The following is a 26,941-nucleotide window of genomic DNA, read 5'->3' as shown; positions in this document are numbered from 1 at the left end:
CAGGAGACCAAAGAGTCAATAACCCTCAAATCCCCGACAGGCTGCAGCAACGCTTCCTTGCCAGATCATGTGACCCCAGAGCTGTCACTCTTCAAAGAAGCAGGGAAATCCTTCTTCAGAAACACTTCTGGAATTTGTCTTGCATTCCAAAACAGGAAGCTTGCAGCCCAGCGCACTAAACTCTACTGGGCCCACATGAGCAACTTTTTTACAGTGCTATAGATTTTTACTTACTACAGAAAAGATGAGAAGAGGTTTTGTAGGGAAGATCTAAACAGTGGACAAGAAAAGTACAGTAGTGTGGCCACCAGATGATTCACTGCCAGCCACTGCCTAGTGACTTAGCAAGAGGGAACCTGAAGCCAGAAGTGCATGGAGGCAGCCATACTTATTTCTTTTTAATCTACAAGTGTCAAACCAAACTCCAGTCCTCTCTAGGCCATTGCCATGCCAGTGTTTAAGATGGACTGAGAAATGGAGCAACAAGTTCAACCACACCTTTTCCAATTAATTCCCATCAATTAATTTGAGCTGTGCTAAACGTGTGAGAACCTCGGCCCTCGAGGGTGGGAGCTAGATATCCCTGCATTGCCGGTTGCCTGATAGTCCTACTGATCTCTTTGGCTGCAGTAGTGTCTGAATCACACACCTGAAACAAGCATGCAGTTAATCCAGTCACACTTCAGTCAGTCAAAGCACCTGATCTGCATGCTTGTTCAGGTCTACGGGTAAAAGTATTAGAGGCAGAGGATCAGCAGGATAGCCAGGTAACTGGTATTGCTTAAAAGGAGATAAATATGGCAGCCTCCATATTCCTCTTGATTCAGATGTCTTTTATATATCCAATTTTTAAACTTTCAGGCTAAGTTCACAGTGGGACGTTAAAGTCGCACGTTAAAACAGCATTTAACGCAGAATAACTCACTGCAATGAAAAATCAATGCCCTGTTCACAGTGCACACGTTGCGTTGGTGTCTAACGCTGCACGTTAAGTAAAAGTACTGCATGCAGTGCGTTATACACGTTATTAGCTGCGTTGGACTGTTTGCACATGCTCAGTAATGACTTGGAAGTATACTTTTCATTGCCTGTATTTTTTACTGTATCTGTTGTATGTGACGGTAACGCTGCGTTGCCACTTTTTGGGCGCGTTGCGTTGTAAGCTTGCGGTGCGACTTTAACATGGCATCAAAACGCAACGTCCCACTGTGAATCTAGCCTCATTCCTCGCACGTTTGCTTTTAAGAGAACCCAAGGTGAGCAGATGGGGACACAGAGGCATGTTCTCTGCATCCTGAAATGCCTCTGGTGTCCCCACACCGCCGCTCTCTGCCCCCACACCACTGCGCTATAGCCCCGAGATTAGCGACAATATTTGTCGCCATCTCTGAGGTGAACAAAGGGAGAAGGATTCCCTGGTCAAAACGCCCACCAGGGAAGTTCCTGCAGGGTTTCCAGAGCTACAATTAGGCAGCTCTATCTCTCTGGCCACGCCTCCTGCCGCTCCCTCGCCTCCCTCCGTGCTGCGAGAGACACACACACACACACAGTCTCTCCTTGCAGCATCATGACCTATAGGTCATGAAAGTGGGCCAGTGTGGCCCACAGGAGCAGCGGTTTTTGCGGCTAGCTGATCCGCTCAGCCCCCCAGATCAGGTTGCCTACTTTGTTTTTCCATGTTTTGAGCCCACTTTCGGCTCTCTAAAGAAAACTAGGACTTTAATGGAGGGGGAAAGTTAAATACCTCCAGAGGCTTCCCACATCCTCCTCCCGACCACCGCTTCTCGCAGGTACCCTCTGAGAACTTGTGGCCCCGCTCCAGTACGCGAAGGAACGCGGACGGGGAAAAAAACGAGCCCGATCGGCTCCGTGTAATGGAGTTTGGGGGTCCAAGCACTGGAACACAGATGGGGACGGGCGAAGCTTCCGGGTTATCCAGAGATGTCCCTCTACTGAGGCAAGTATCTAAATTGGGCACTTATTTACCTTACAGGTACACTTTAAGGGCTGGGACCCGCTAGGAGCAACCTAAGTGGGTGGCTGGGGCCCTAGTGGGTGTCAAGGGGCCCACCAGTAACCTTCTCTGAACCCTCTCCTCCACCTCGATTGGCATTAGGACCATAAGAGCTGCCAAAGCTACTACCTTTCCTAGGGCCCCATTTCTTCCATCTCAGGAAATAATCTACAAAATACTTAGAGCGATTAGTTGGGGACCAAAACGTCAGAAAACACTAGATAGCAAAATAACTAGAAGGTAGCTTAGGCGTAGGCTACAAAGACGCGAAATTTGATGTCAAAAATGGTCTTTTGATTACTTTGAGCGATTGTTTACACTGAATCATTGTTCAAATAAGTTGTTGGCCCCTCTTTCAAACTGCTCATTATGTACTATGGAGAGGGGAGTGGACAGGAGAAGCAGAAGGCCCTCTTTAGCTTGCAGAAGGAACTACAGCAGTGGCTGGCTATGTAATACCCAACTCAGTGAAGTGATGAAAAGGAATAGAGATGGTCAAGGAGATGCAAATAATTTTGAGTTGATGCAGGATAATGCAAATTTTGTATGCAGATTTGTGCAGCTTGAAAACGGACCAATCAAATTTTACATCTGTAGGATTGGATTGGCTCATGTTCAAGCTGCATACATTTGCATAATACTAATCAGCTCAAAATTATTTGCATCTCATTGACCATCCTAAGGCCACATACAGACATCAGACCATAGTCTTTGGAAAATGAAAGATCACAGACCAATCTTACCACCCTTCCTGTAGTATAAGAGCCATACTCTACACAGTCTTTTCTATGGAGCTGAACTCCCCATCAGACAGAAATCTTTGCAAGATGCTGCACACACAGATGCTGTACAGACAAAAGATCAGTATCTGCAAAAGATCTGTTCCTGCCAAAAATCCATTCCTGCAAATTGCAATGATAGTCTATGAGATCTGCAGATCATCATACACACATGATTTAACTGACATTCATCTGCAGATCAGATCCACCAGGATGGATTTTCAGATCTGCAGATGAATGTCAGTTAAATCATGTGTGTATGATGATCTGGAGATCTCATAGACTATCATTGCAATTTGCAGGAATGGATTTTTGGCAGGAACAGATCTTTTGCAGATACTGATCTTTTGTGTCTGTACAGCATCTGTGTGTGCAGCATCTTGCAAAGATTTTTTTCTGATGTGGAGTTCAGCTCCATAGAAAAGACTGTGAAGAGTATGGCTCTTATACTACAGGAAGGGTGGTAAGATTGGTCTGTGATCTTTCATTTTCCAAAGACTATGGTCTGATGTCTGTATGTGGCCTTAGAAAGGGAGTTCAAAAATGTCAGGGGATATCTCCTCTTGTTAAGGCTTTGGAAGTACTCACAACCGTGAGTGCTTCCGAACACGACCAGATCCGTACTGAACGCACGCAGGTTCCATCTCACGCATGTGCAGCACAGATGTGCCCGTCTTCAGAAGCACACAACGACGCAAGTACATCCAAAGTCTGCCAAAGCTCTCCGAAAGCATGGAATTTCAACAGAGGATGACGGTAGACCAAGAGCACAGACCGAGGACCAAGAAGGCTCTATGGCAGTGATGGCTAACCTTGGCACTCCAGCTGTGACAAAGCTACAAATCCCATCACGCCTCTGGCTCCCCGAGTTATGCTTAGAGCTGTAAGAGTATTGCAATGCCTCATGGGACTTGTAGTTCCACCACAGCTGGAGTGCCAAGGTTAGCCATCACTGCTCTATGGGATCCAGAGCCTTCCCATTACATACCCTCTTTCCCTGAAATGAAGACAGCCCCCGAAAGTCAACCCTAGCAGGAATTTCAAGCATGCCCAGAATATAAGCCCTACCCCGAAAGTAAGCCCTAGCAGCAGTAAGGGGAAAAAAGTATCAGGGCTGTGGAGTCGGTACAAAAATCTTCCGACTCCAACTCCTCAGTTTAAGGAACCACGAGTCCGACTCAAACTCCGACTCCGGGTACCCAAAATGGCCCCGACTCCTGGACTCTGACTCCTCAGTTTATGAAATCAACGACTCCGACTCCAGGTGCCCAAAATTGCCCCGACTCCGACTCCACAGCCCTGAAAAGTATGACAACTTGTATTACTGGAGCCCATGGTCTCGCGAGTGGGACCATGGCTCCATCATTGGGCCAATCACTGCACTCACTGCGACTAATAATGGAGCCATGGTCCCACCTGCAAGACCATCGGCTCAAGTAGAAACAAGTTTTCGTACTTCTTCCCCATAGGCACACAGCAGCATGGAGCTGGGGGAAAGAGGAGGATGCAGGGAGATACCAGAAGGACATGAGGGACAACGGAAGGCACAGCGGAGGACATAGGGGGACACAGGAGGACAGGGGATAGGACGACACAGGTACAGAGGGGTACACCAGGACAATAAAGGTACAAGGGAGACACAGGGGCACACAAGAGGTGCACCCAGCAGAGGAAGAGGTGGCACAGTGGGGAAGACAGGAGGACCCACAGCACAGGAACTTGTGTGTTCATAGAAATATAAGACATCAGGGCTGTGGAGTTGGAGTCGGAGACATGGAGTCGGGGCAATTTTGGGTGCCTGGAGTCGGAGTCGGGAAAAAATGCACCGACTCCGAATGAATTTAAACTGTAATTAAAATAGAAAATATAATAAAATGTTCTATTTCTCAGTTAATAGTTGTCATAAATAATTTATACATACAGTAATAGCTGTGCTTAGTCCACAAAAATGAAATAAACCAATCAAAATTAGTTACTTGTGCTGCTTCGATAAAGCAGTCCCCGTATTTTTAAAGTCAGATATACACATCTGATTGTGACTGTATATATGATGTGTACACAGGAATCTCATATATACACTAAATAACTATGCTGTAAGAATAAAGCCTGATGTGTAGCTGTGTCTCTAATAGAGATGGTCAATGAGATGGAAATAATTCTGCGTTGATTCTGATTTATGCAAATGTACGCACTCTTTGCTTGTGAAATCAAATAATTTGATATGTTGTTAAAATTTGGTTTGGTGACTACGAATTAAATGGTACCTGAGAAGGATGAAAAGAAAAAAGTTTTATACATACCTGGGGCTTCCTCCAGCCCCCTTCAGGCTAATCAGTCTCTCGCTGTCCACCTCCAGCACCTGGATCTTCTGCTATGAGTCCTGGTAATTCAGCCAGTCAGCACAGTCCGGCTGCATGCTGCTTCCACAGCCAGGAGCGTTCTGCACCTGCGCAATAGTGCTGCACAGGTGTAGTATGCTCCCGGCGGCGAAGTGTGTGCATGCGCACTACGCCAGACTGGCTCAAGTACCTGGACTCATAGCAGAAGATCCAGGTGGCGGAGGAGGACAGCGAGGGACTGATTAGCCTGAAGGGGGCTGGAGGAAGCCCCAGGTATGTATAAAACTTTCATTTCATCCGTCTCAGGTTTACTTTGTTACACAGTAGTACTATACTCTACATATGCACTCTCCACAGAGCTGCAGGGAATCCACTGAGAATGTTGTGCACATTGAACACAGAGGAGTTGTCTATCACCCATAAACCTGGTTCAGATTGTGCATGGAGAATGTGTAATAGAGGGAGAATCTCCTCATTCTCCTGCAGAGTACCTGCACATCACTCTTACATGTACCCACAGTTACATTGCCTAGGACCTGATAGATGGTCTTTGTTCCGGTCTGTACCTTTTACACGTACTCTTACCAAGGACTCTTACCAAGTTTTATGGCCCATACTCACGGGCTACAATTGTCGCCCGTGAGTATGAGGCGTTGCACGGGCGCGCACCCCGAACTGTCGCTCGTCGCTGATGTCGCCAGGCGATTGAACCGCTCAATCGCCTGGCGACAGTTGCCGCCGCAACTGTCGCTAGTCCGCGTGAGTACGTGGACTAGCGACAGCAACCTACATATAATAACACGGAGCTTCCGGCAGGGGGGGGAGGGGGGGGGGTGGAGGAACGTCGGCGACAGCTTCCGTCGCACCGCTGGTCCCTCTTCCGCGTGTGTACCCGGAGGGACCTGGCGAGGAGCTGTCGCCGGCCTGTCGCGCACACGCTCACGTGTGCTGGCGACAGGCCAAAAAAGTTGCCCGTGAGTATGGGCCATAAGTCTATGACTAAGGCTGCTTCCACACAGGGACGTTACAGGCGCACGTTAGTGCAGCCTGTAACGCTCCCCCAACGCGCAGCAATGTAACACAAGTGGGCTGTTCACACAGCCCACTTTGCGTTACATGTAACGCTGCACGTTCTTAAGAAAGTGCAGCATGCTACGACGTTAGAGCGGCTTAAGCCGCGTTAGACTGTCTGGACATGCGCAGTCATGTTGGGGAGGAGCGGAGAGCGGCCAGGCACATGGCTAATTAATATTCACTGCACATTGTGACGTGCAGTGTTTACTTCCTGGAGCGGCCGCTCTGTGCGGTGATTGGCCGGCGGGACCACGTGATGCCGCATGCGTCCAAGAGTGCGCATCACGGCATCACGGACGCCAGAGTGAGCTGCACAACGCGGCTCACTGACGTCCACAACGAAGAGCACCAGGCCTTGCGTTAGGTGCACGTTATGCGACCTTAACGTAGCACCTAACGCAACGTCTTGGTGTGCAAGTAAGCCTAAAGGTAATAAATATGGCAGTCTCCATATCCTTCTCTCTTCAGTTGTCTTTTAAAATTCCTAAGCGTTTCCAGTTAAGAGACGAATTTCATGTTACATACTTTCAATCAACAAGATTGTAATATGCAAATTAGAGGAGTCTGAGTCGGTGGAATCCTAAACTGAGGAGTCGGAGTCGGTGGATTTTTGTACCGACTCCACAGCCCTGTAAGACATCCCCTGAAAAGAAGCCCTAGCACATCTTTTGGTGCAAAAATGAATCTAATGCTGGGTACACACGTTGCGATTTCCCGCTCGATCCACGGGATTGAGCGATTATTTCCGACATGGTCAATCGGGTTTCGATTGATACAGCTGTCGATTTTGGAAGTTAAGTATGCAAAATTAACGGCTATATCGATCGAAACCCGATTATTTCCGACATGTACAATCGGGTTTCGATCGATATAGCCGTTAATTTTGCATACTTAACTTCCAAAATCGACAGCTGTATCAATCGAAACCCGATTGACCATGTCGGAAATAATCGCTTGATCCCACGGATCGAGCTGGAAATCGCAACGTGTGTACCCAGCATAAGTCACTAGTCTTATTTTCAGGGAAACACGGTTTTTGGTGGCTTCACATGTGCTTTAAAGGGCTTAATCCTCAGGGCCCTTTTCCACTTGCAATCGCTAGCGTTCGCGCTGAACGCTAGCGATTGCGGATCAGCAAAAAGCAAAAGATTCCCGGCGCTTTCCCGACGTTTGCGATCGCGATTTTGCTATGCTATGCACTGCATAGCAAAATCGCGGCAAAAAAAAAAAAAAAACCGCTCCGCGGCGCGATCAAGTAAAAAACGAATCGCGGTAGTAGAAATTACCTACCGCGATTCCTATGTTAAAAAGCAAACCGTAGTGATTTTAAAATCACTAGCGGTTTGCGGTTTTGCGATTAAGCAGTCGCAAACGCCGTAGTGGAAAAGGGCCCTTACAGAGATAGAATTGCAGCTATTATACAGCCCTTTCTTCAGTTAGCCATAGTGTTTGCCCAGCATGGAGACTGCAGACACTTGGTAGGGACAGTCTACTGCAGCAGCTGAGTTGAGTCACCTCCCCCCTTGAGATGTGTAGCAGTTAAGGTGGCCACTAACTGTCCAATTTCTAGCGAAAAATTGTTTGAGCGATCACAAATGCTGGATCGGGTTGGTTGTAAATAATCTCCATTGATGGGCACAATCAATTACACACGATTATAAAAATAGTCGTCCCATTGGACTTTGGTCAAACCAAAATTTGTATTTTCTTGTTGGTTGTGATAGATAGGAAGCATAGATTGGTTCGTTGATGGTGTAGTGAACGATTATTCTTCCGATCAGAATTATCTGATCCCTCAAATGATATTTCGCTAGAAATTGGATCGTTAGTGACCACCTTTACACAGTCCAGCACTGATCAATTGCTGAGCTGGCCAGCTTGTGTGCGATCTCACTCTGCTTCATGTGAGAGATGACGTTTGTTCCTCAAATGAGCTATGCAGTTTCTTTAGGCATTAGCCCTAAAGCCTGGAAAACACGTCAAATTTTGATTGGTCAATGATGACTGACCAATTGTACCACCTTCATGTAATGCTGGGAACACACGATACATTTTGACGTTCAATAGTTGTTTGATCGTTTTTTCTGCTCGATTCGCTTATCTTCCGCTCATTTTTCTTATCTTTTTCCATTCACTTCTATGAGAAATCGAGCGGTAAACCGATCGAGAGCAAAATCGGACATGACGGAATTTATCAATCGAACGCATCCATTGGAACGGCAAAACGGATCGTGTGTTCCCAGCATTACTAGAGGGCCAACAGATTTTAAATACTATTACCTGATCCAAATTACTTTTTTTCCTAGGTGATAATTTCACAGCTCATCAATATGATGCCTTCTGAGCCACCGGCCAGCAAGAAAATACAATTATCTTGATTATTTTTCCCCTACTTTCGGAAATAAAAATATTTTTTTAACCACTTAAAGAGGAACTGTAACATCAAAATGTCCCCTGGGGGGTACTCACCTCGGGTGGGGGAAGCCTCAGGATCCTAATGAGGCTTCCCACGCCGTCCTCCGTCCCTCGGGGGTCTCGCTGCAGCCCTCCGTACAGCGGCGACATAAATATTTACCTTCCCGGCTCCTGAGCAGGCGCTCTGGTGGCTGTCGGCTCCGAAGTAGGCGGAAATACCCGATCGTTGTCGGGTCTGCTCTACTGCGCAGGCGCAAGTCTCCGGCGCCTGCAAGGTAGAGCGGACCCGACGGAGATCGGGTATTTCCGTCTAGTTCCGAGCCGAAAGCAGCCACAGCGCCCCCGCTGGAGCCTGCAAAGGTAAATATTGAATTGACAGTCGGGTCTGTCGCCGGCTGTTCGGAGGGCTGCAGCGAGACCCCCGTGGGACAGAGGACGGCGTGGGAAGCCTCATTAGGATCCCGAGGCGTCCCCCACCCGAGGTGAGTACCCCCCAGGGGATCTTTTTGATGTCCCTTTAAGGACCACGCTATTTTTGGCTGATCTGTGCTGCGTGGGCTCTCCAGCCCGCAGCACAGATCATGATTGTGGCAGGGCGATCAGACTTCCCTGACCCCCTTTTTCTTTTTCCCCACTAGGTGGATCTCCTGCCGGGGGGGGGGGGGACTGGGAATATTCCCTCCGGCTATGGGCAGCACAGGACGGCGAGCCGTCCTGTACCGCCTCTAATAGGCTTTAGCCTATCAGACGGCGGCGATCCCTGGCCAATCAGAGGCCGGGGATCGCCGATCTCCTTTACGGCGCTGGGATTTCTTCCCCGCCTTTACAATTAGCCTGCGAGCCGCGATCGGAGGCTGGCAGGCTGTCCACGGAGACACCCTCAGTGAACTGAACTGACATGGAAACACCACTTCGACCTGCCGACGCCTATCGGCGTTAGGCAGTTAAGTGGTTAAACTGCAGAGTGCTGAAAAGTTATGTTAAACAGAAGGAAAAAAAAGGAGACAGGGCCTATGAAGAGATTTTGTAGGTAAGCTCCCATACAACATGGAAGCATTAAAATTGGATGTGTACAACAGACTTTAGCTGTATTTAAGGGGACCATGCATTCATGGATTTTTGAAGCACATGCAACTACTTTGTTCAAATTTGCTAAATGGAGTACAGACGGAGTTCGTACAGTTGGATTTGAGATTGTGGGCAACAGTAAGTTTCAGCTGATGGGGCAACAAGTCAACCCACAGTGGCCGCAATGTTAGATTTATAAAAAAAAGGTACAAAACTAGCAGAGGCATGGTGCTATCTTACGCCATTACGTGATGCATCAATCGGTACACCCACATCAATTCCACACTAGGAAGTAACCGATCATTTGAGAGATTTCAGTGGAAAAAGAAAGCTTTGGTTTCAAAACAAAGACTGTATTACTAAACTAGGGACCTCCAAGAACTATGAGGACTGGACTAAATAATAAAGAAGTTAAAAGCCAGAGAGGAAGAATCACATAGAAGGTTTTCTTGCACGGCGGTAATTTCGGCACATATGTAATCAAACTCAATGAACCCACAAGCAGACTGCTGTGATCGTCTGCGTACGGCCAACTTTGTTTAGTTACAAATTTGTGGCTAACGCGACTGGCGCCTCTTTCCGCAAATATATTCCAAACTTCTGGAGAATGTGTAGTACGGCGGTAAGCAGTGATGGTCCAGAATGCTTGTTCTTGTCCTCTAGGCCTAATCATTGGAAGTTGGAACTATCTGGGCTGTATTCAGACAGCCTTGTGGTAGCCACAGACATAACACGGTGGTGTTCAATAACGTGAGTTTTTTCAGTTCAAATTATTTTTTGGAATGGTATTTTATTAAAATTCGTCGAAAGGGATCAGTCACAAGACTGGCAAACTAGGTCTTATGTCTTAAGCTATGTAATCTCGACACAATTTTACCGACGATTTTCCGGATGACCAGCTATCTTTTGAGCGCCGATCAGTCATTTCTGCGATATTGCGACGTGGGTACAGGCACATGACCACGCAAACGTCGTCACCACAATAATGTCAGTCACAGCAGAATACATTGTTAAGATCCCTAACAACTCCCATGCAAAGTACCGCGATCACTTGAAGTCTCGTTCGCTCATGACGTGTAACGTCGCGCATACCTGCCAGCAGGAAGAGACGTCGCTAACGACCGTCAAGGGGACGTCGCTGGACCCGTCGGGTGGTGCGTGTGGAGCTTTAAGGTAACCACAGAATTTAGATTATTATCCCCAGACGGTAGAGTGACAAGAACCTAGAGCCAATGTATCATAAGCAATAGAAAAAAAAAAAAGTTCATTGACAATTCAGATTAATCGCTGTTGAAACAAGATCTAGCCAAACTGTTTCGGCAAACGGAAAGTTCAGCGAAGCGGTGACCATGTGGCAGTGAAGAGTGAAACTTTGTTTACCGTGGAGCCACCCGGCCATAGATACACAATAGGCACAGGACATTCACCCAAAGCAATCAGTCTCAATGGATTGACTTTTTTGGCCAAGAATGATCATTTGTCCAGAACAACTGTTCGAGCAGTAGTTAGTAGATAAAAAAAAAATTAAAAAAAAAAATCCACTCTGTAGATGCCATTGAGGCCTCTTTCACAGTGCGACATTAAAGTTGCACGTTAGAAAATGTTTCAAAGCAGACTAACGCACAGCAATACTAAGTCTGTGCGACATTCACAGTGCACACGTTGCGTTTGCGTGCAACGTGTAGCATTATTAGAAAGTGCTGCATGCAGTGTGTCATACATGTTATTAGCTGCGTTGGACTGTTTGCACATGCTCAGTAATGACTTGGAAACATACTTTTTATTGCCTGTATGATCTACTGTATGCGACGATAACGAGGCATTAAAGAGGAGCTGTTAGGTATAAGGTCTCAGAGAAAATAAACACATATATCAGTAGCTAAAGATTGGCTGTACTTACATTACATATGCATTTCACTGTCCACGTTTGGATTTCACAGAATTTGTATATAGGTTATGCAGAGATAGATGCTCCTGACAGCTCATGGCAGGCTCCATGTTTTTCTGACAAATGTGTCGTCATGTCCTGCTTCCTGATCACAGATAAGCTCCTACTTGAACAACACAGTGTGCAGTGAATATTAATGAGCCATGTGGCTAGGAACAATAGCTGACTCCTGCAGTGTACTCTGCCCAGAGATTTATCAGTGCTACCGCTGGACTGATTACAAGCTGCTGTAACGTCTCATTAGCAGCCGAGGGGAGGGCCCCAGAATGCTTTGCAGTATAGTATGCGGCTTGCGTCCTCTTGGGTTTTAACAGCCTTACTGATAAGCACACATCAAAAGGTAACTGAGATTTTTATCTTCACTAATGGCTTTTGGGCTTCCTTCTAAACTGTTTAACACAGGAGAATAGAGGTTTAAATTAGCTTCTGCAGCCTGACAGTTACTCTTTAAGTTGCGTTGCGACTTTAACGTTGCATCAAACTGCAACGTCCTACTGTGAAAGAGGCCTAAAGCTTAAAGGACTTCCGAGGCCAAAACGAAAAAAAGTTAAATACCTGCATCGCATATGAAGGCACGGAGGAGGACGCCGTCCGCGCCCCCTGTGCCGTTCCGCCGGGTGCCCGACGCTCAATAGCCCCCCGGGCCGCCTCCAGACCCCACAGCCCGGCTCTCCTGCCTCCACAAACATGGCCGCATGAGCTGGCCGCGGCTGCGCAGCTCTAGGGTCGACCCCCCGATCCAGGCTACAGGAAACGGCCTGTAGAGTGGATTGGGGGAATTGGCCCTAGAGCTGCGCAGCCGCACTCGAGGCTATTCGGACTGCGCAGCCGCGGCCAGCTCATGCGGCCATGTTTGTGGAGGCAGGAGAGCTCGACCCGGGCCGTGGGGGTCGGGAGGCGGCCCGGGGGGGCTATTGAGCGGCGGGCACCCAGCGGTCCTCCGTGCCTTCATATGCGATGTGGGTATTTAACTTTTTTTTCGTTTTGGCCTCGGAAGTCCTTTAAAGGCTGAAGCCTGGTACACACCTTCGATTTTGATTGGTCAATTTAGCCACCTCCATGTAGTATGTGGTCAACAGACAAATAGTGTAAATACACCCTTAGGCTCCCTACACACAGCAAATCCGTTTTGCAATTCCGATTCAGATTTGCAATTCCGATTTTCCCTGAATGCAATCAACAAAATGGGGGGAAAAATAACGCAGCATGCAGTAACGATTAAAAATCGGAATCGGATGTAAAAACCGAATAAAAATTGGTATCACATGCAGTGTGCAGGGAGCCTTATACTACTTGGAGGTGGCAAAATTGGCCAATCAAAATTAAAGTTGACCACTAGTGAGTTGTTAGGGCTCGTTTCCACTGTTGCGGTGCGGAATCGCCTGGATTCCACCGCAGAAGAAATCGCATGCGGCTGCGTTTCCGCATGCGGATTTAGCCGCGATTTCGCATGCGATTTGGCATGGCAAGGAGCCAGGCGAATTTAACCATGTCACTGCCTGAGTACAGATCCATAGCAAACCATGCGAAATCGCGGGGAAATCTGCATGACAAAGCCGCATGCGATTTCCCTATTAAATGCATTAGCGGCGATTCGCCCGCATTCCTCCCGCACGCGAAATCTGACGGCTCTGCCGTGCAGATTTCTGCCGCACCGAAAAACGCTCCCGCCGCCGCACAAGTGGAAACAGCCCCATCCACTTACATTGACTATGCGAATCCGCATGCAGTGCCCGCATGCGGATTCGCTATAGTGGAAACGAGCCCTTACAGCTTTCTGTTCCTAGAAGAAGAAGAAGAAGAAGAAGAAGAAGAAGAAAAAAAAAAAGGCCCTCCAATAGGAAGAGGAAAGCAAGCCTCAAAAACAGATGTCACCTTGGAATAGTCCAATCAGAAAACAGACATTTCTAGGGCACAAGCTGAGCAAATAAGATGCAAATAATGAAATAATGTTAGATTGCTTGCACATTAAATGTCATTTGTATGCAACTCGGAATTGGGCCAGTCACAAGATGTGTTTTTGGCCAGATTACAAGCTGCATACAATTTGCATGAAATTTACATGCAAGACATAATTGTTTGCATCTTATTGTCTCTAGTTCTTTCTTTATTGCTCTTTCCTACATTGGTGGCAACCTTAACATTCTGTGATCTCGCTTACTTGGCACTCTCTCAGTATGGAGAGCTACTGAGACACGCAATTTACCATTAATCACACCCCATAAAACAAACAAGATATTAGACTAGAATCTAGTCTAGAGTTCCCCTTTAAATGCTAACCTACCAGCCACATGACTTAATCTCTTGCCTTTCAGGGCTCGTTCCCACTATCGCGATGCATTGGACGCATGCGGATTCGCACATGTAATGCAAGTGGATGGGCCTGTTTCCACTGTAGCGTTGTTGAGGTGCATTTTTTTCAGCGGTAAAAAAACGCACAAAAGAGCCAACGAATTCGCCTGCGAGTGGAATGCATGCGAATCGCCGCTAATGTATTTAATAGTAAAAACGCATGCTTTTGTTACATGCGTTTTTACCCGCGATTTCGCGTGCGATTTCGCACCTTTTTCTATTTTATTTTGCCCTGGCAGTGTCATGGTTAATTTCGCATGGCACCCTGCCATGCGAAATCGCACGCGAAATCGCGGGTAAAAACGCATGTGGAAACGCATCCGCATGCGTTTTTACAAGCGTCGGAATGCCGGCGAAATCGCGTCGCAACAGTGGAAACAAGCCCTCAGTGTCACTTCTGTGATGGTGTCTGATAAAATACAGGTGTTGTGCTTATTATTGTATGTGGGACCAGGTGGGAGAGAGGGATGTGTCTATGACCTGAACAGCTGCGGAGGGAGGGGGTCCACACACCAGCAGATAGGGAAACGAGCCGTTAAGTGACTCACACTAACTTGAATTCAGAGATTTTTTATTTTTTTTTCACTTAAAGCGCGAGATGTAAGAGGTTTCATTTTCATCTAGATCAGCGAATTTAAGCCAAGAGAACTCTTACTAAGGTTAGCCCTAATATTCTTGCCATACATATGCCTAAATTTGGTCATACACGTGTCGATGTTACCTGTTGATATCTGGCAGATTTGACAACTCTGACCAAACCTGTTATGATGTTACAAACAATGCCCGATCAATTTCTGACCAAAATCGATTGAACCGATTATGCCAGACGGAAATCTCTCTCAAACTGCGGTCAGTCAGGAGAGCGGCATTCTATTACAGGATGACCAAGTGTTGGCAGCAGAGCTTACACTCACCTGCATGTTCTACCACTGGGCTTTCCTCATTGTCTCTTCTCTCCCCAGACACCTATGTCATATGACAAACACAAGAGGCCTCTAGTGGTCATGTAAGGTTTGTGCCACAGGACCTCTAGTGTAATAGTAAGAATAGGGTTTATCACATGACACAGGCAATGGAGAGAAGAGACAGGGAGAAGAGCCTATCAGCAGAAAGAAGATACACGCCAGTGGATAGGCGAGTGTAAGCCCTGCTGGCTACGCTATGCACAGCCTGGGGAGGTGAAGGGTAACGATTAGATTTTATGGCATATTTCCTGCCAGATCGATTATTTCCAACCTGTCCTATCAATTTTCTATTCACTTCTGTGGAAAAATCGATATGAAATCAGATCGGGCAGGTTGAAAATAATGGATCTGGCAGGAATTCTGCCAGAAAATTAGTGTGTACCTAGCATTACACAACTGAATTGTGCTATTAACATAGGAGTGTGAACTTCAGCACAAGGTTTCTTTAGCAGGTCTTGTATGATACACAATCTCACCACAGAAGGCGTAACAGAAAGACTTGCTTTGTAGCACAGAATGCAATGCCTGTTAAATTTGATCAGTTCAGCAATATTGTTTTTATGTAATTGTCAGTCTCATGTACAAAATTTACAGTAATAAAAAGGACCAATGCTTGCTTTGCCTGGCCGCCATTGGGTTGGGGGTTTCCTGAGACACGTCCAGTCCTGTGGTTATAACTGATGAGTATTAGTTCGCCTGGCATAACAAACAGCACAAAACATAAAACAAAAAACAGGCCATACTCACAGTTTGGCTCACAGGTGGCGAAGAGGATGTAGTTGATCCAGTGTTTGCCATATTAATGCCCACCATTGCCAAGGGTCTGCACTCGCTACAAGCGCCAATAAGCAGCTGCTTGCCATCATCCACAAACAAGCTGTTGGCCACTTTTGGTGCTAATAAGAAAATAGGCAATCTGGCAAGTTGGACAGTCTTCAATCCCAACATCCTCTTCTTCTCTTGCCGACAAAAGAAACAAGCAAAGCTCTCCACTTGGTACTGCCTGGACCAGGGACTGCTGGGCTGCTGGGTCCTCATCTCATGCTGGAACCACTGGCCCAGGAGGTCATGGTAGCAAAGGCCACAGGTAGACACAAGTCCAGTGGAATCTGGGGGTCTGGCTTTCGGCGCCGGAGGGTAGACTGTGAGGAAAGGGAAGAAGGGCTCCTTATCCACATACCTGCTAGGTGGGTTGATGCTCAGCTGATACTCACTTCCTGGACCCAACTCTGCCCCACACACGTAGCAGATTGAGGTGTGCAACAGGTGGCTGCTAAGAGTGCCAGCTTTTCGGTTGGCTGCTGAGGGGCTGGGGTCCGTAGAGGTGAACACTTGGTGGTACCGTCCCAGGAAACTTTGCACAGAGTTTATGAGCTCCTCATTAAGCGAAGCCCTGTAGATTGCCCAAATATCCTCCAAAACTCCAAAGCATTTCCGACAACTCTGCACCTCTCCTTGCTGGGTCACCCCTCTGGAGCCAGGTGGGCAGGGCATCTGAGCGATGAAGGGGAAGTGCATGGTGGACTTAGCGTTGCCATTGGTGATCCTGGAGCGCACAAGCTTGCCTTGGTTGGAGCAATCCTCTCCGCACAGGTAGCAGGCACCTTTGTGTTGTGGGTCGCTTGGCCGAGATAGTGTGCCCGTGTCTGAAGCGCCACCAGTATGGAGTGGCACCACATAAAGCCTCTGCAAGACGGGCACATTGGCCATATCAAAGCTGTGCCACTGTTGTATTAAGGAAGAGTAGCAACTGTCACAAGCCTGGGCACTGCCCACTTGGGTGATAGGCTGTGCCCCAGGTGGTGGGGTGTGCAGCCACAGAAAGGGGAAGAAGGGGGTCTCTGGTGAGTGTTCCTGCTTCTGCACATGGATAGAGTTGGTGGCATCATGCCCTCCGCAGATATAACAAACTGGAGTACCCAGTTGTCCGTTCTCAGGGCGGCTGGGGGTGCTCGTGGGTGCCCAGTGTGGGGTGCTCTCTTCGGCATGGCGGCTGGGGGTGCTGGTGGGTGGCCAGTGTGGGGTGACCTCTTCAGTGTGGCGGCTGGGGGTACTGGTAGGTGCCCAGTGAGGGGTGCCCTCTTCAGCGTCGCTGAGTGGGTGGTCCGACAGATCAGACAAGTCAGAGTCATAGTGGGGGTTCCAGTCTCTGGGGTGTGCTCGGGCACCCCCCTCTCCACACTGGTAGGGCCTCTTTAGCCAGTACATACGCTTCTCTAGGGGGGTCCGGCTGCGCTCGAAGGAGTCCCACTGAGCCCCGAGGAAGCGCTGGCAGAGCAGGCACACCCGGGCACAGCCGCCAGGGCTCAGGGGCTCGGCTCCGGGCGCGGGCTCCTGCTGCTGGAGGAAGGGGAAGAAGGGGCAGCCGTCCCGGGCCGGGCACCGTACTGGCAGCCGCACCTCCCGCCCGCGGGGCACCCCTCCGCCGCAGATGAAGCAGTAGAGCAGCTCCGAGTCCCCCTCCTCCTCCAGCGCTGCCATCAGCCGCTGCTTACGGGACATCGGGGTGGCCCCGGGATCACCCATCCTGCGCCCGAACTGCAAACTTTCTGCGGTCCCGCCCACTCCCGGGCACTCCTGACACCCACCGCCGCTGCTGCTGAGCTGAGGAGCCGCCCCCTGGCAGAGCACATGGCCGGGCGCAGGAGGGGGCCGCCCCGCTGTAACCCCTTCACTGCCCGGCCCCCAGCCTGAAACGATGTAACGTTCCATGGAGGACAGAGCTCTATCAGCGCTCTATGCAATACAGTATACTGTACCTCCATACAAATACCCTCATACAGCCCATCCCCCTTCTGTATATCAGCGCTCCATCCAGTAGAATATACTGTACCCCATATAATAATTTCCCAAATCCCAATATACCCCCATACAGCACGTCTCCCCTCTATATCAGCACTCCAATACAGTATACTATAACTCCATATAATAAAATCCCCCCCAGCCCCAATATACTATACAATACAGCCCATCTCCCCTCAGAGAGCTCCATCCAGTACAATATACCGCACCCCCCCCCCCTCACGTAGCAGTGCTCCCCCAATACAATGTAACCCATACAATTATACCCCCATACAGGCCATCTTGCCTCGTTATGAGCACCCCAGTACAGTATACTATACCCCCATATTATAATCCCCCCATACAGCCCATCTCCCTTCTGTATATCAGCGCTCTGTCCAATACAATATACTGTACCCCAAAACAATAACCCCCCCCCCCAGCATGTATAACATTCCTCCCCCTAATACAATGTACCCCCATACAGCCCATTTCCCCTCTTTATCAGTGCTCTATCCAATACAGTGTACCCCCATACAATAATCCCCCGTACTACACCCCCACACAGACCATCTCCTTTCTGCATATCAGCGCCCTATCCAATATACTGCATGCCATGTAATAATCCCCCCCCCCCCCATGTATAGAAGTGCTTCCCCAATATATAACCCCATACATAATAATCCCCCCAATATACCCCCATACAGCCCATCTCAATAATCTCCCCCAGCATGTATAGCAGTGTCCCCCCAATACAGCAAACCCTAATAACTCCCCAACATAGTCTCTTGGCTTTATATATCATCGATCCATCCAATACAATATAGCCCCCATACAATAATCTAGCCCAACATGCATAGCAGTGCTCCCCCAATACAGTGTACCCCCCATACAATAACCTACCCCAACAAGTATACCAGTGAACCCCCATACAATAATCTACCCCAACATGTATAGCAGTGCTCTCCCCAATACAGTGTACCCCCCATACAATAACCTATCCCAACAAGTATAGCAGTGCTCCCCCAATACAGTGTACCCTCATACAATAAACCCCCAATATAGCCACATACAGTCCATCTCCCCTTTACAATATAGTGTACCCCCATGAAATAATCTCTCCAACATGTATAGCAGTGCCCCCCAATACAGTGTACCCCGTACAATAATCCCCTCTTCCATGTATAGCAGTGCTCCCCCAGCCTATGTATATCAGCGCCCCCCCCAATATATGACAGCCCCCATATAGCAGTGCTCCCCCAATATACGACAGCCCCCATATAACAGTGCTCCCCCAATATACAACAGCCCCTGTATAGCAGTGCACCCCCAAATATACGACAGCCCCCATATAGCAGTTCTCCCCTAATATACGACAGCCCCTGTATAGCAGTGCTCACCCAATATATCATCCTCGGTATACTCAGTGATCTCCCCAATATAGTATAACCATACAACCCATCTTCCCCAGCCCCTGTATATCACTGCTCCCCCCAATATACGACAGCCCCTGTATATCACTGCTCCCCCCAATATATCATCCTCGGTATACCAGTGATCTCCCCAATATAGTATAACCATACAACCCATCTCCCCCAGCCCCTGTATATCACTGCTCCCCCCAATATACGACAGCCCCTGTATATCACTGCTCCCCCAATATATCATCCTCGGTATACCAGTGATCTCCCCAATATAGTATAACCATACAACCCATCTCCCCCAGCCCCTGTATATCACTGCTCCCCCCAATATATCATCCTTGGTATACCAGTGATCTCCCCAATATAGTATAACTATACAACCCATCTCCCCCAGCCCCTTTATATCAATGCTCCCCCCAATATACGACAGCCCCTGTATATCACTGCTCCCCCAATATATCATCCTCGGTATACCAGTGATCTCCCCAATATAGTATAACCATACAACCCATCTCCCCCAGCCCCTTTATATCAATGCTCCCCCCAATATACGACAGCCCCTGTATATCACTGCTCCTCCAATATATCATCCTTGGTATACCAGTGATCTCCCCAATATAGTATAACCATACAACCCATCTCCCCCAGCCCCTTTATATCAATGCTCCCCCCAATATACGACAGCCCCTGTATATCACTGCTCCCCCAATATATCATCCTTGGTATACCAGTGATCTCCCCAATATAGTATAACCATACAACCCATCTCCCCCAGCCCCTTTATATCAATGCTCCCCCCAATATACGACAGCCCCTGTATATCACTGCTCCCCCAATATATCATCCTCGGTATACCAGTGATCTCCCCAATATAGTATAACCATACAACCCATCTCCCCCAGCCCCTGTATATCACTGCTCCCCCCAATATGACAGCCCCTGTATATCACTGCTCCCCCCAATATATCAGTGCCCCTGTATATCACTGCTCACTCCAATATATCAGTGCCCCTGTATATCACTGCTCACCCCAATATATCAGTGCCCCTGTATATCACTGCTCACCCCAATATATCAGTGCCCCTTCCAATATACCTCACGTCTCCCCCAGCCTCTGTGTGTCTGTGCTATGCATCAATCCCAATTCAATCTGCTGCTGATCTATTGCCCCCAACATAGCCTGGTACACACCATGCAATTTCCCGTCAGATCCTATTCAAGCGAGTGATCAGATCAATATTCAGATCTGATGTTGATCAGATATAGAAGACAGCTACTGTACAGATGTATGCAATGTTTTACAAATTCTAATGAGAGGTCTGATCTTTTTTATTTTTTTATTTTTTTTTTTATTCAAATTTTTATTGAGAAGTAAAAGCTTGTAACAGAATGTACTGCAGAGTAATAAAGTCGTTGAATAATGTATACACTCATTATCAGATAGAACAGTTATAAAGCATAATGCAGGTGCATACCAAGGTATCCAATATCACAGTATCTGTATAGCATTATCAGGGAGGCATGGTTGTGGGAATTTACCAACTCCCAAGCATACAACCAGACCACATGTGGATAGTCCTGGAGTATAAAAATTACCAGATAACTTCTCAAGAGGTTTTTGAGTATTATTTGAGAGAGATACCCCCAAGGTGGGAGAAGAAAGCAAAGAAGAAAGAGAAAAAGGGTAGAAGAAGAATAGAAAGAGAAGAAAGAGACGAGTGTCTGGGCTGAATCCTAATTTAGGAGATTATAGAAACCGAATAAACCTGGGGTCCGGTAGGCCTGAAATTAGTTCTCAATTAGCCATGCTCAACCTACAAATAATGGGGATTGTTCCCAGATCTTGTTAAACCTATGAATGGTATCCGACAATTGGGCTGAGAGATATTCCATTTTATAAACATAGGACACTCTTGCCAAAAATTCCTGTTTGGTAGGGCAGCTTGAGCTTTTCCAGTGCAAAGCTATTAGACACCTAGCAGCTGTCAAGTAATGATTGATGAATATCAATCTTTGGGTATGTGCTCTAGTTTTTGGAATTGGTTTTCCCAAAGCACATATCCAAGGATCTCGAGGGATCTCAATATCAATCTGAGAATGAATAGTATCTATAATCATAGACCAGTATTCCTGTATTTTTGGGCAATCCCAGTATAAATGATACATTGTGCCAATTTGGCCACACCCACGCCAGCATAGTGGAGAAACTGTAGGGTAATATTTGTGTAAACGTTCAGGAGTTCTGTACCATAACATTAATATTTTATAAATATTTTCTTTAGTTGTTAAACATAACGAGGTTTTGGCAATATTAGACCAGATCTTTTCCCACTGTTTTAAAGTGGTGGTTGTGTTGCAAACCGTGTCCCAGTATCTCATATGTTGTAGTTGGAAGTCCGAAGAATCCTTAGTAGGGTTATTGAGCCAAGTATAGAACTGTGAAATGATTCCTTTTGAAGTGGGGCCCATCTCCCAAATTCGATCAAAATCCGATTTTGTGGGAAAAGTCAATGTTGGAGAGATTGAGTGAAGGAAGCTTCGAATTTGAAGATATTGCAGAAAGTCTGAGTCCATCTGTGAGGAATCGCGGAAGAGCCGCCGCCATGAGCCAGCGGCGGGCGGCTCTTTCCGCAGCACACGGAGAGGCAGCCGCCTCTTCACATCATGAGGCGGCTGCCTCCATGCAGCAGGTGGGGCAACGCGGCGAAACCGCCGCGTTGGACGCGGCGGTTCGCGCACATGTCCCCGCAGCGGAGACACCGCTGAGCGGGGCTGCGGTGGCTGGGACTCGTAGTCCCATAGGGTTTAGAGTGACGCGCGCGCGCACTCAAACAGCCCTTATGACACCCGGGAGAGAGTCAGCTGATCAGGCAGGTCAGCTGACTCTTACTCCGCTCCCCATTGGTCCAGCAATCTGGGAGGTGCTGGGGGATGCATAGGGGCATATATACTGCCGGCTGTTCACTCTTGCTTTGTCTGGCGTTGCGATCACATATGTGGGAGCACCCAGATCCGTAGTCAGATCCTTAAGTGTGCCGGGACCGGCTGGAGCCGTAATCCTACACTTAGCTAGATATTGATAGCTAAAGTACTAGTTTGATTGTGATTATCTGTTATGACAATTTGCCTGCTCGACTACTCTCTTGAACTCTGACCTTGTACCTCGATATTTCTGATACTCTGTTGCCGAACCTCGGCTCGTTCCTAGACTCTGTTTCTGCCTCCTGATTTTGTACCCCGATATTTCTGATACCCCGTTGCCGAACCCTGCCTGTACTTTGACTCCGCCTTTGCCTACTGTATTGTACTTTATCTGTCCGTGTGTGTACGACCTGGCTTGTCCGACCTCGAGAACCGACCTCACTCTTGGAGGCGGTTCCTTGTTCTGTTAGTGACCCTTCCGCCTGAGGGTTACTTCCAGAAGATCTTTCCTGCTGGCAGCCTGACTCCTCCCGTCTTGGAGAGCTCACGGTTGCGGAGGGAATCTGTACAGTACGTCTTGCTGTACTGAGGCCTAGTCCTCTAAGTGTTACTGTTACACCTAACACTACACTCTACTCAGGTGAACGGAGGTTAGCTAGTATATTGGATTATCGGTGATACTGCAGATCACATATAATCTGGTATACGTCTGTATTCCCCGTGACGCTGCAGGTCACCGGTAATCAGACCTCTCTGTGCTTCACCGATCGTTACACCATCAGATTCATTCGTTCTTTCAGAGCTTCAAATGTAGCCAGGCGTTTGGTGAACAGGTCCAGAATATCCTCGATCCAAAGTACTTGATTAGCTTTCCAGTGTGAGAAAGAGTACTCTGGAATTCCAGGTAAAAATTGTGGGTTACCAAACAGCGGTTGAAGACTTGTATTTTTAGGAAATAGGGTTATTGATCTGTGTAGACGATTCCAGAGTTTTAAGTTAACAGTGATTGAGGTAAATATTTTAGTGCCAGAAGGTACAATACAGTTTGTGTTTAATAGAGCCGAGCTAGGATGCCATGGTAAAAATTGTTGAAATTCTAGTTTGGCCCAGGGAGCATGTGGAGCCTTAGATCCCCAAGCTATCATCTGTCTAAGCTGGCAAGCTATATAATAATTGTAAATATTTGGAACCGACAGACCTCCAAACTGCCTTTGAAGCATAAGAGTGCCTCTAGCTATCCTTGGTGGTCTATGGTTCCAAATAAAATGAAAAAGCTTCTTCTGTAGAGGTAAAAAAGAAGAACGTGGAATCCATAAGGGCATAACAGACATTAAATAAACCAATTTAGGCAGAGAGTTCATTTTGAATGATGTCATTTGACCTATCCATGAAATGGGGTATGAATCCCACTTCAAAAGATCCCTACAGATTTTCTGAATTGTTGGGGTGATATTCAGCTGCACTGCCTGCTTGGTGTTTCGGGGAATAAGAACCCCTAGATATCTTAAGGAATTTGATTGGATCCTATAAGCATATCTGTCTTTTAATGAGGTGGTTTCCAAGGAGGACATATAAAAAAGTAAGATTTCCGATTTTGAATTATTAATTTTGTAGTTTGAGTAGTGACCATACTCCTGTAGTTCCTTCTGCAGCATTGGTAAAGATAGCAAGGGCTTGGACAACGTCAGGAAGACATTGTCTGCAAACAATGATAGTTTATAAGTAGAGTCCAGATGATCTATACCTGTTATATCAGGGTTGCCCCTTATCCTAGCAGCCAAGGGTTCAATAGATAGTGCAAATAATAAAGGGGACAAGGGGCAACCCTGACGAGTGCCATTTGAAATAGAAAAATAGTCATGTGGGTTCGAGTAGGGTATTTTTAGGGCCACTTTTGGGGAGCAGTACAGCTTGAATATCACATTCAAAAAAACTCCAGAAAATCCCATTTGAGAAAGACATTGATACAGAAAAGGCCAACTCAAACGGTCAAAAGCCTTCTCTGCATCAAGGCTAAGCAGGTCTGATCATTTTTTGATTGGATATCGAACATGAATTAAAAGGATATACACACAGGAAAACCAGCCAGTATTTTGATCATTATTTTCTAGCTTGTCCAGTCGGCTTCTGATCAGGAAATAGATCAGTTTTGAGCTGCAGATCGATCGCTGGCAATCATTAGGCTGTATATTATTTTCCCAGACCCAATCGTTTTCTTGATCGGAAATAAGCTCTGAAGTGAAAATTGCATGGTGTGTACCCAGCTTTAGATCAATAAGACTCCAAACAAGTTCATACAGTTTAGACTACGTTCACGAGGGTCAACATATATTGAATACCATGACCAGACTGTGTAGGTATACCCTCATACTACATGGAGGTGGTAACATTGCTCAGCGATTGGCCAAATTGCTCAGTGATTGGCTAATCATAATTGAGTGTGCACCGGGCTTCAATTAGACAAGCTCATTAGCAGAGATAACTAGTTTGTGAACAATTGCTGTACTGGAAAACAGGATGGGACTAGGGGCTGGTTCACACGGACGCTTGGCAGTGTTTACCACCAATCGTTCAGTACTTGTCGGCTAAACGCTCCTATTCAAGTGAATGGAAGCGTTTAGCATTGCGTGATTACCATCGATTGCGCAAAGCGACATTCCAATCCCCGATTTACCATGTCGTTTTAGCCGGTGTTAGGAGCCGCATGCGGAGTCCAGGGTCTCCTAGCCGCGGCGGCTTCATGTCCCCTTGCAGGGACGAAAAACACAGATTGCAACGAGAAGCCGATGATCACCGTACCGCCGCCCCTGAACGAGACGTCGCGGCCACCTACCATCAGTGTGAGCTAGCCCTTAGATTCAGTAGGACCAGCAGAGCCAGGACAAGGTCATCTGCCACCCAAGGCTGAGACACCAAAGCGCGCCCCTCCATCCCTCCGACTCCCGCCGTCACACACTGATTGCTATCAGACCAAGAGGCACCCCAGGGCCCCCAACCATCTTAAGCTCTAGTTATCTGGCTGGAAGTCACTGCCATGTATCCCCTTTTCTTATTTCTCTTTGCTTCAAACAAATAGAGGAATGATAGCAGAGTGAGTTGTGCACCCCCTCCTACACGGCGCCCTGAGGCCCGGAGCCTCTCTTGCCTCTGCCTGGCCCTGAGGACCAGTACTATACGTACTTAGGTTTATCTCATCATGTCACGTCACTTCAGGTATGCCTTATACACATGCTAGATTAGTGTTGCCCTAAGCAACTATTTTCCTATGGGAACAGTTTCAGGAATAAGTACTGTACAGCTATAGCCAAGCAGCACGTAATGTGCTCATCTAGTCGGTGTATGAGGCTCCTATGGTCCGCTTATACTTTTCAGAATTACGTCTGTCACTTTAGGACCACTGGCTTACACCCCCCCTAGTGACCAGGTTTTTTTTTTTAGAAATTAGTGCTCTGCAGCTTTAATAGCTCGCTGCAGAGCCATACAATTGAGCACACAAATGAATCGCAAACGCTCTGTGGGCCACTCCAGGGGACAGCCGAGTGACACGGCTGTCCCCAGTACAGCGCTGCTGTAGATCGCAGCGCTGTACAATGTAAATAGATGGCGGACACAGTCTGATAGTGGCGATCACTGGTGGCAGACTGTTTTCGGAGCGGAGCTCCGTCATTCTAACGGGGATATGCACTATCCCCTGCAATCCCCGCCCACCGCTCTTGACGCCTATCAGCATTAGGCGGTAGGGAAGGGGTTAAACCTGCCTCACACCAGGCTCTGATCATCAGGCTGGGCACACACTAGGCAGTGCGGGAGACGTAGCGTTTTGCTGTATATGAGTTTGTTTTTAGTGCATTTTGCGCACTACGTTTGCTTCCCACACATGCGTTTTGTGTACATTTTATTGGGTTTGCAATTTCGCATAGAACAAATAAAAAATTGCATATGCGTTTTGTGCAAATCATTGGAAGTCAACAGGAAGCGGAAATACATCATCACACGTGTTCTTTACATTGTTGTCATTGAGTTTCATTATGTGCATTTTTGAAAAAAAGGCAACAAAACCAGCATTTTTCAAAATACACATTGCAGAACGCAAACACGTGCGTTTTTTTCATTCAGCCCATTGACTTGCATTATGTGCATTTTCACTGCGTTTGATGCAATGCTAGCATTTCTGCCTAGTGTGTTCCCAACCTCACCGATAATTAGACAATTCTGTCAAATTTAAACCACCAGCTTTTCATTGAATGGATTATGATTCCAAAGGCAAATTGTACTGTGACTGCAGTTGGGAGTGGCCAGTAATACATTGGGAGCGAGGCATACATACACACGAGGCACGGATGTCTGCAGATGCATGGAGACAAGCAACAGTTGAAAGTCTCCAGCAACGATTGTATACACGCGGCAACAACCTGTCTGCAACATAGCGGAAACTGTTGCTCAGCAACTTCTGTCGCGGGTTCAATGAACTCATACACACGGAGGACCTGTCGCCGCAACATGCGCGCGCCATGTGTTTCCAACAACAGTTGTAGCCCGTGTGTATGGGCCTTAAAGCCTGGTACATACCTTCATTTATGATTGGCCATATACTCGGGACAGGCAGCCATTCGGGGCTATGTCTCCCGGGGATATAACGTGTGCAGACAACTTAGTACATCATGGAAACATTGAGTGCTTGCTAGCTTAATTTGTGCAAGCATATCAATCCCACCTCTTTACCCGACCAACCTGAAGCTGCTTCGCCATTCTCTGTGCCATTTCTTCCTTCCCAGATACTCACTAAGGTACTCTGCAGCAGTGTTCCCCAGCTCTGTCCTCAAGGCCCATCAGCAATGCATGTTTTGTGAAAGTCCACAG

General features: G+C 47.4%; 1 protein-coding gene across 1 annotated transcript in view; it reads right to left on the bottom strand.

Annotated features, from left to right (window-relative positions):
- Positions 1-17,533, bottom strand: part of LOC137537808 (uncharacterized) — a 647,697-nt gene extending 630,164 nt beyond the window's left edge. Inside the window, exon 1 of the mRNA XM_068259768.1 lies at positions 15,702-17,533. Coding sequence (XP_068115869.1) covers positions 15,702-17,480 — 1,779 coding nt within the window. The 5' untranslated portion in view covers positions 17,481-17,533. The remainder of the gene's footprint in view (positions 1-15,701) is intronic.
- Between the last annotated feature and the right edge of the window lie 9,408 nt (positions 17,534-26,941).

The sequence above is a fragment of the Hyperolius riggenbachi genome, chromosome 11 (assembly GCF_040937935.1).
Source record: "Hyperolius riggenbachi isolate aHypRig1 chromosome 11, aHypRig1.pri, whole genome shotgun sequence".
Lineage (NCBI taxonomy): Eukaryota > Metazoa > Chordata > Amphibia > Anura > Hyperoliidae > Hyperolius > Hyperolius riggenbachi.
The sequence above is the reverse complement of the archived record's forward strand: the minus strand, read 5'-3'. Positions and strand labels throughout refer to the sequence as shown.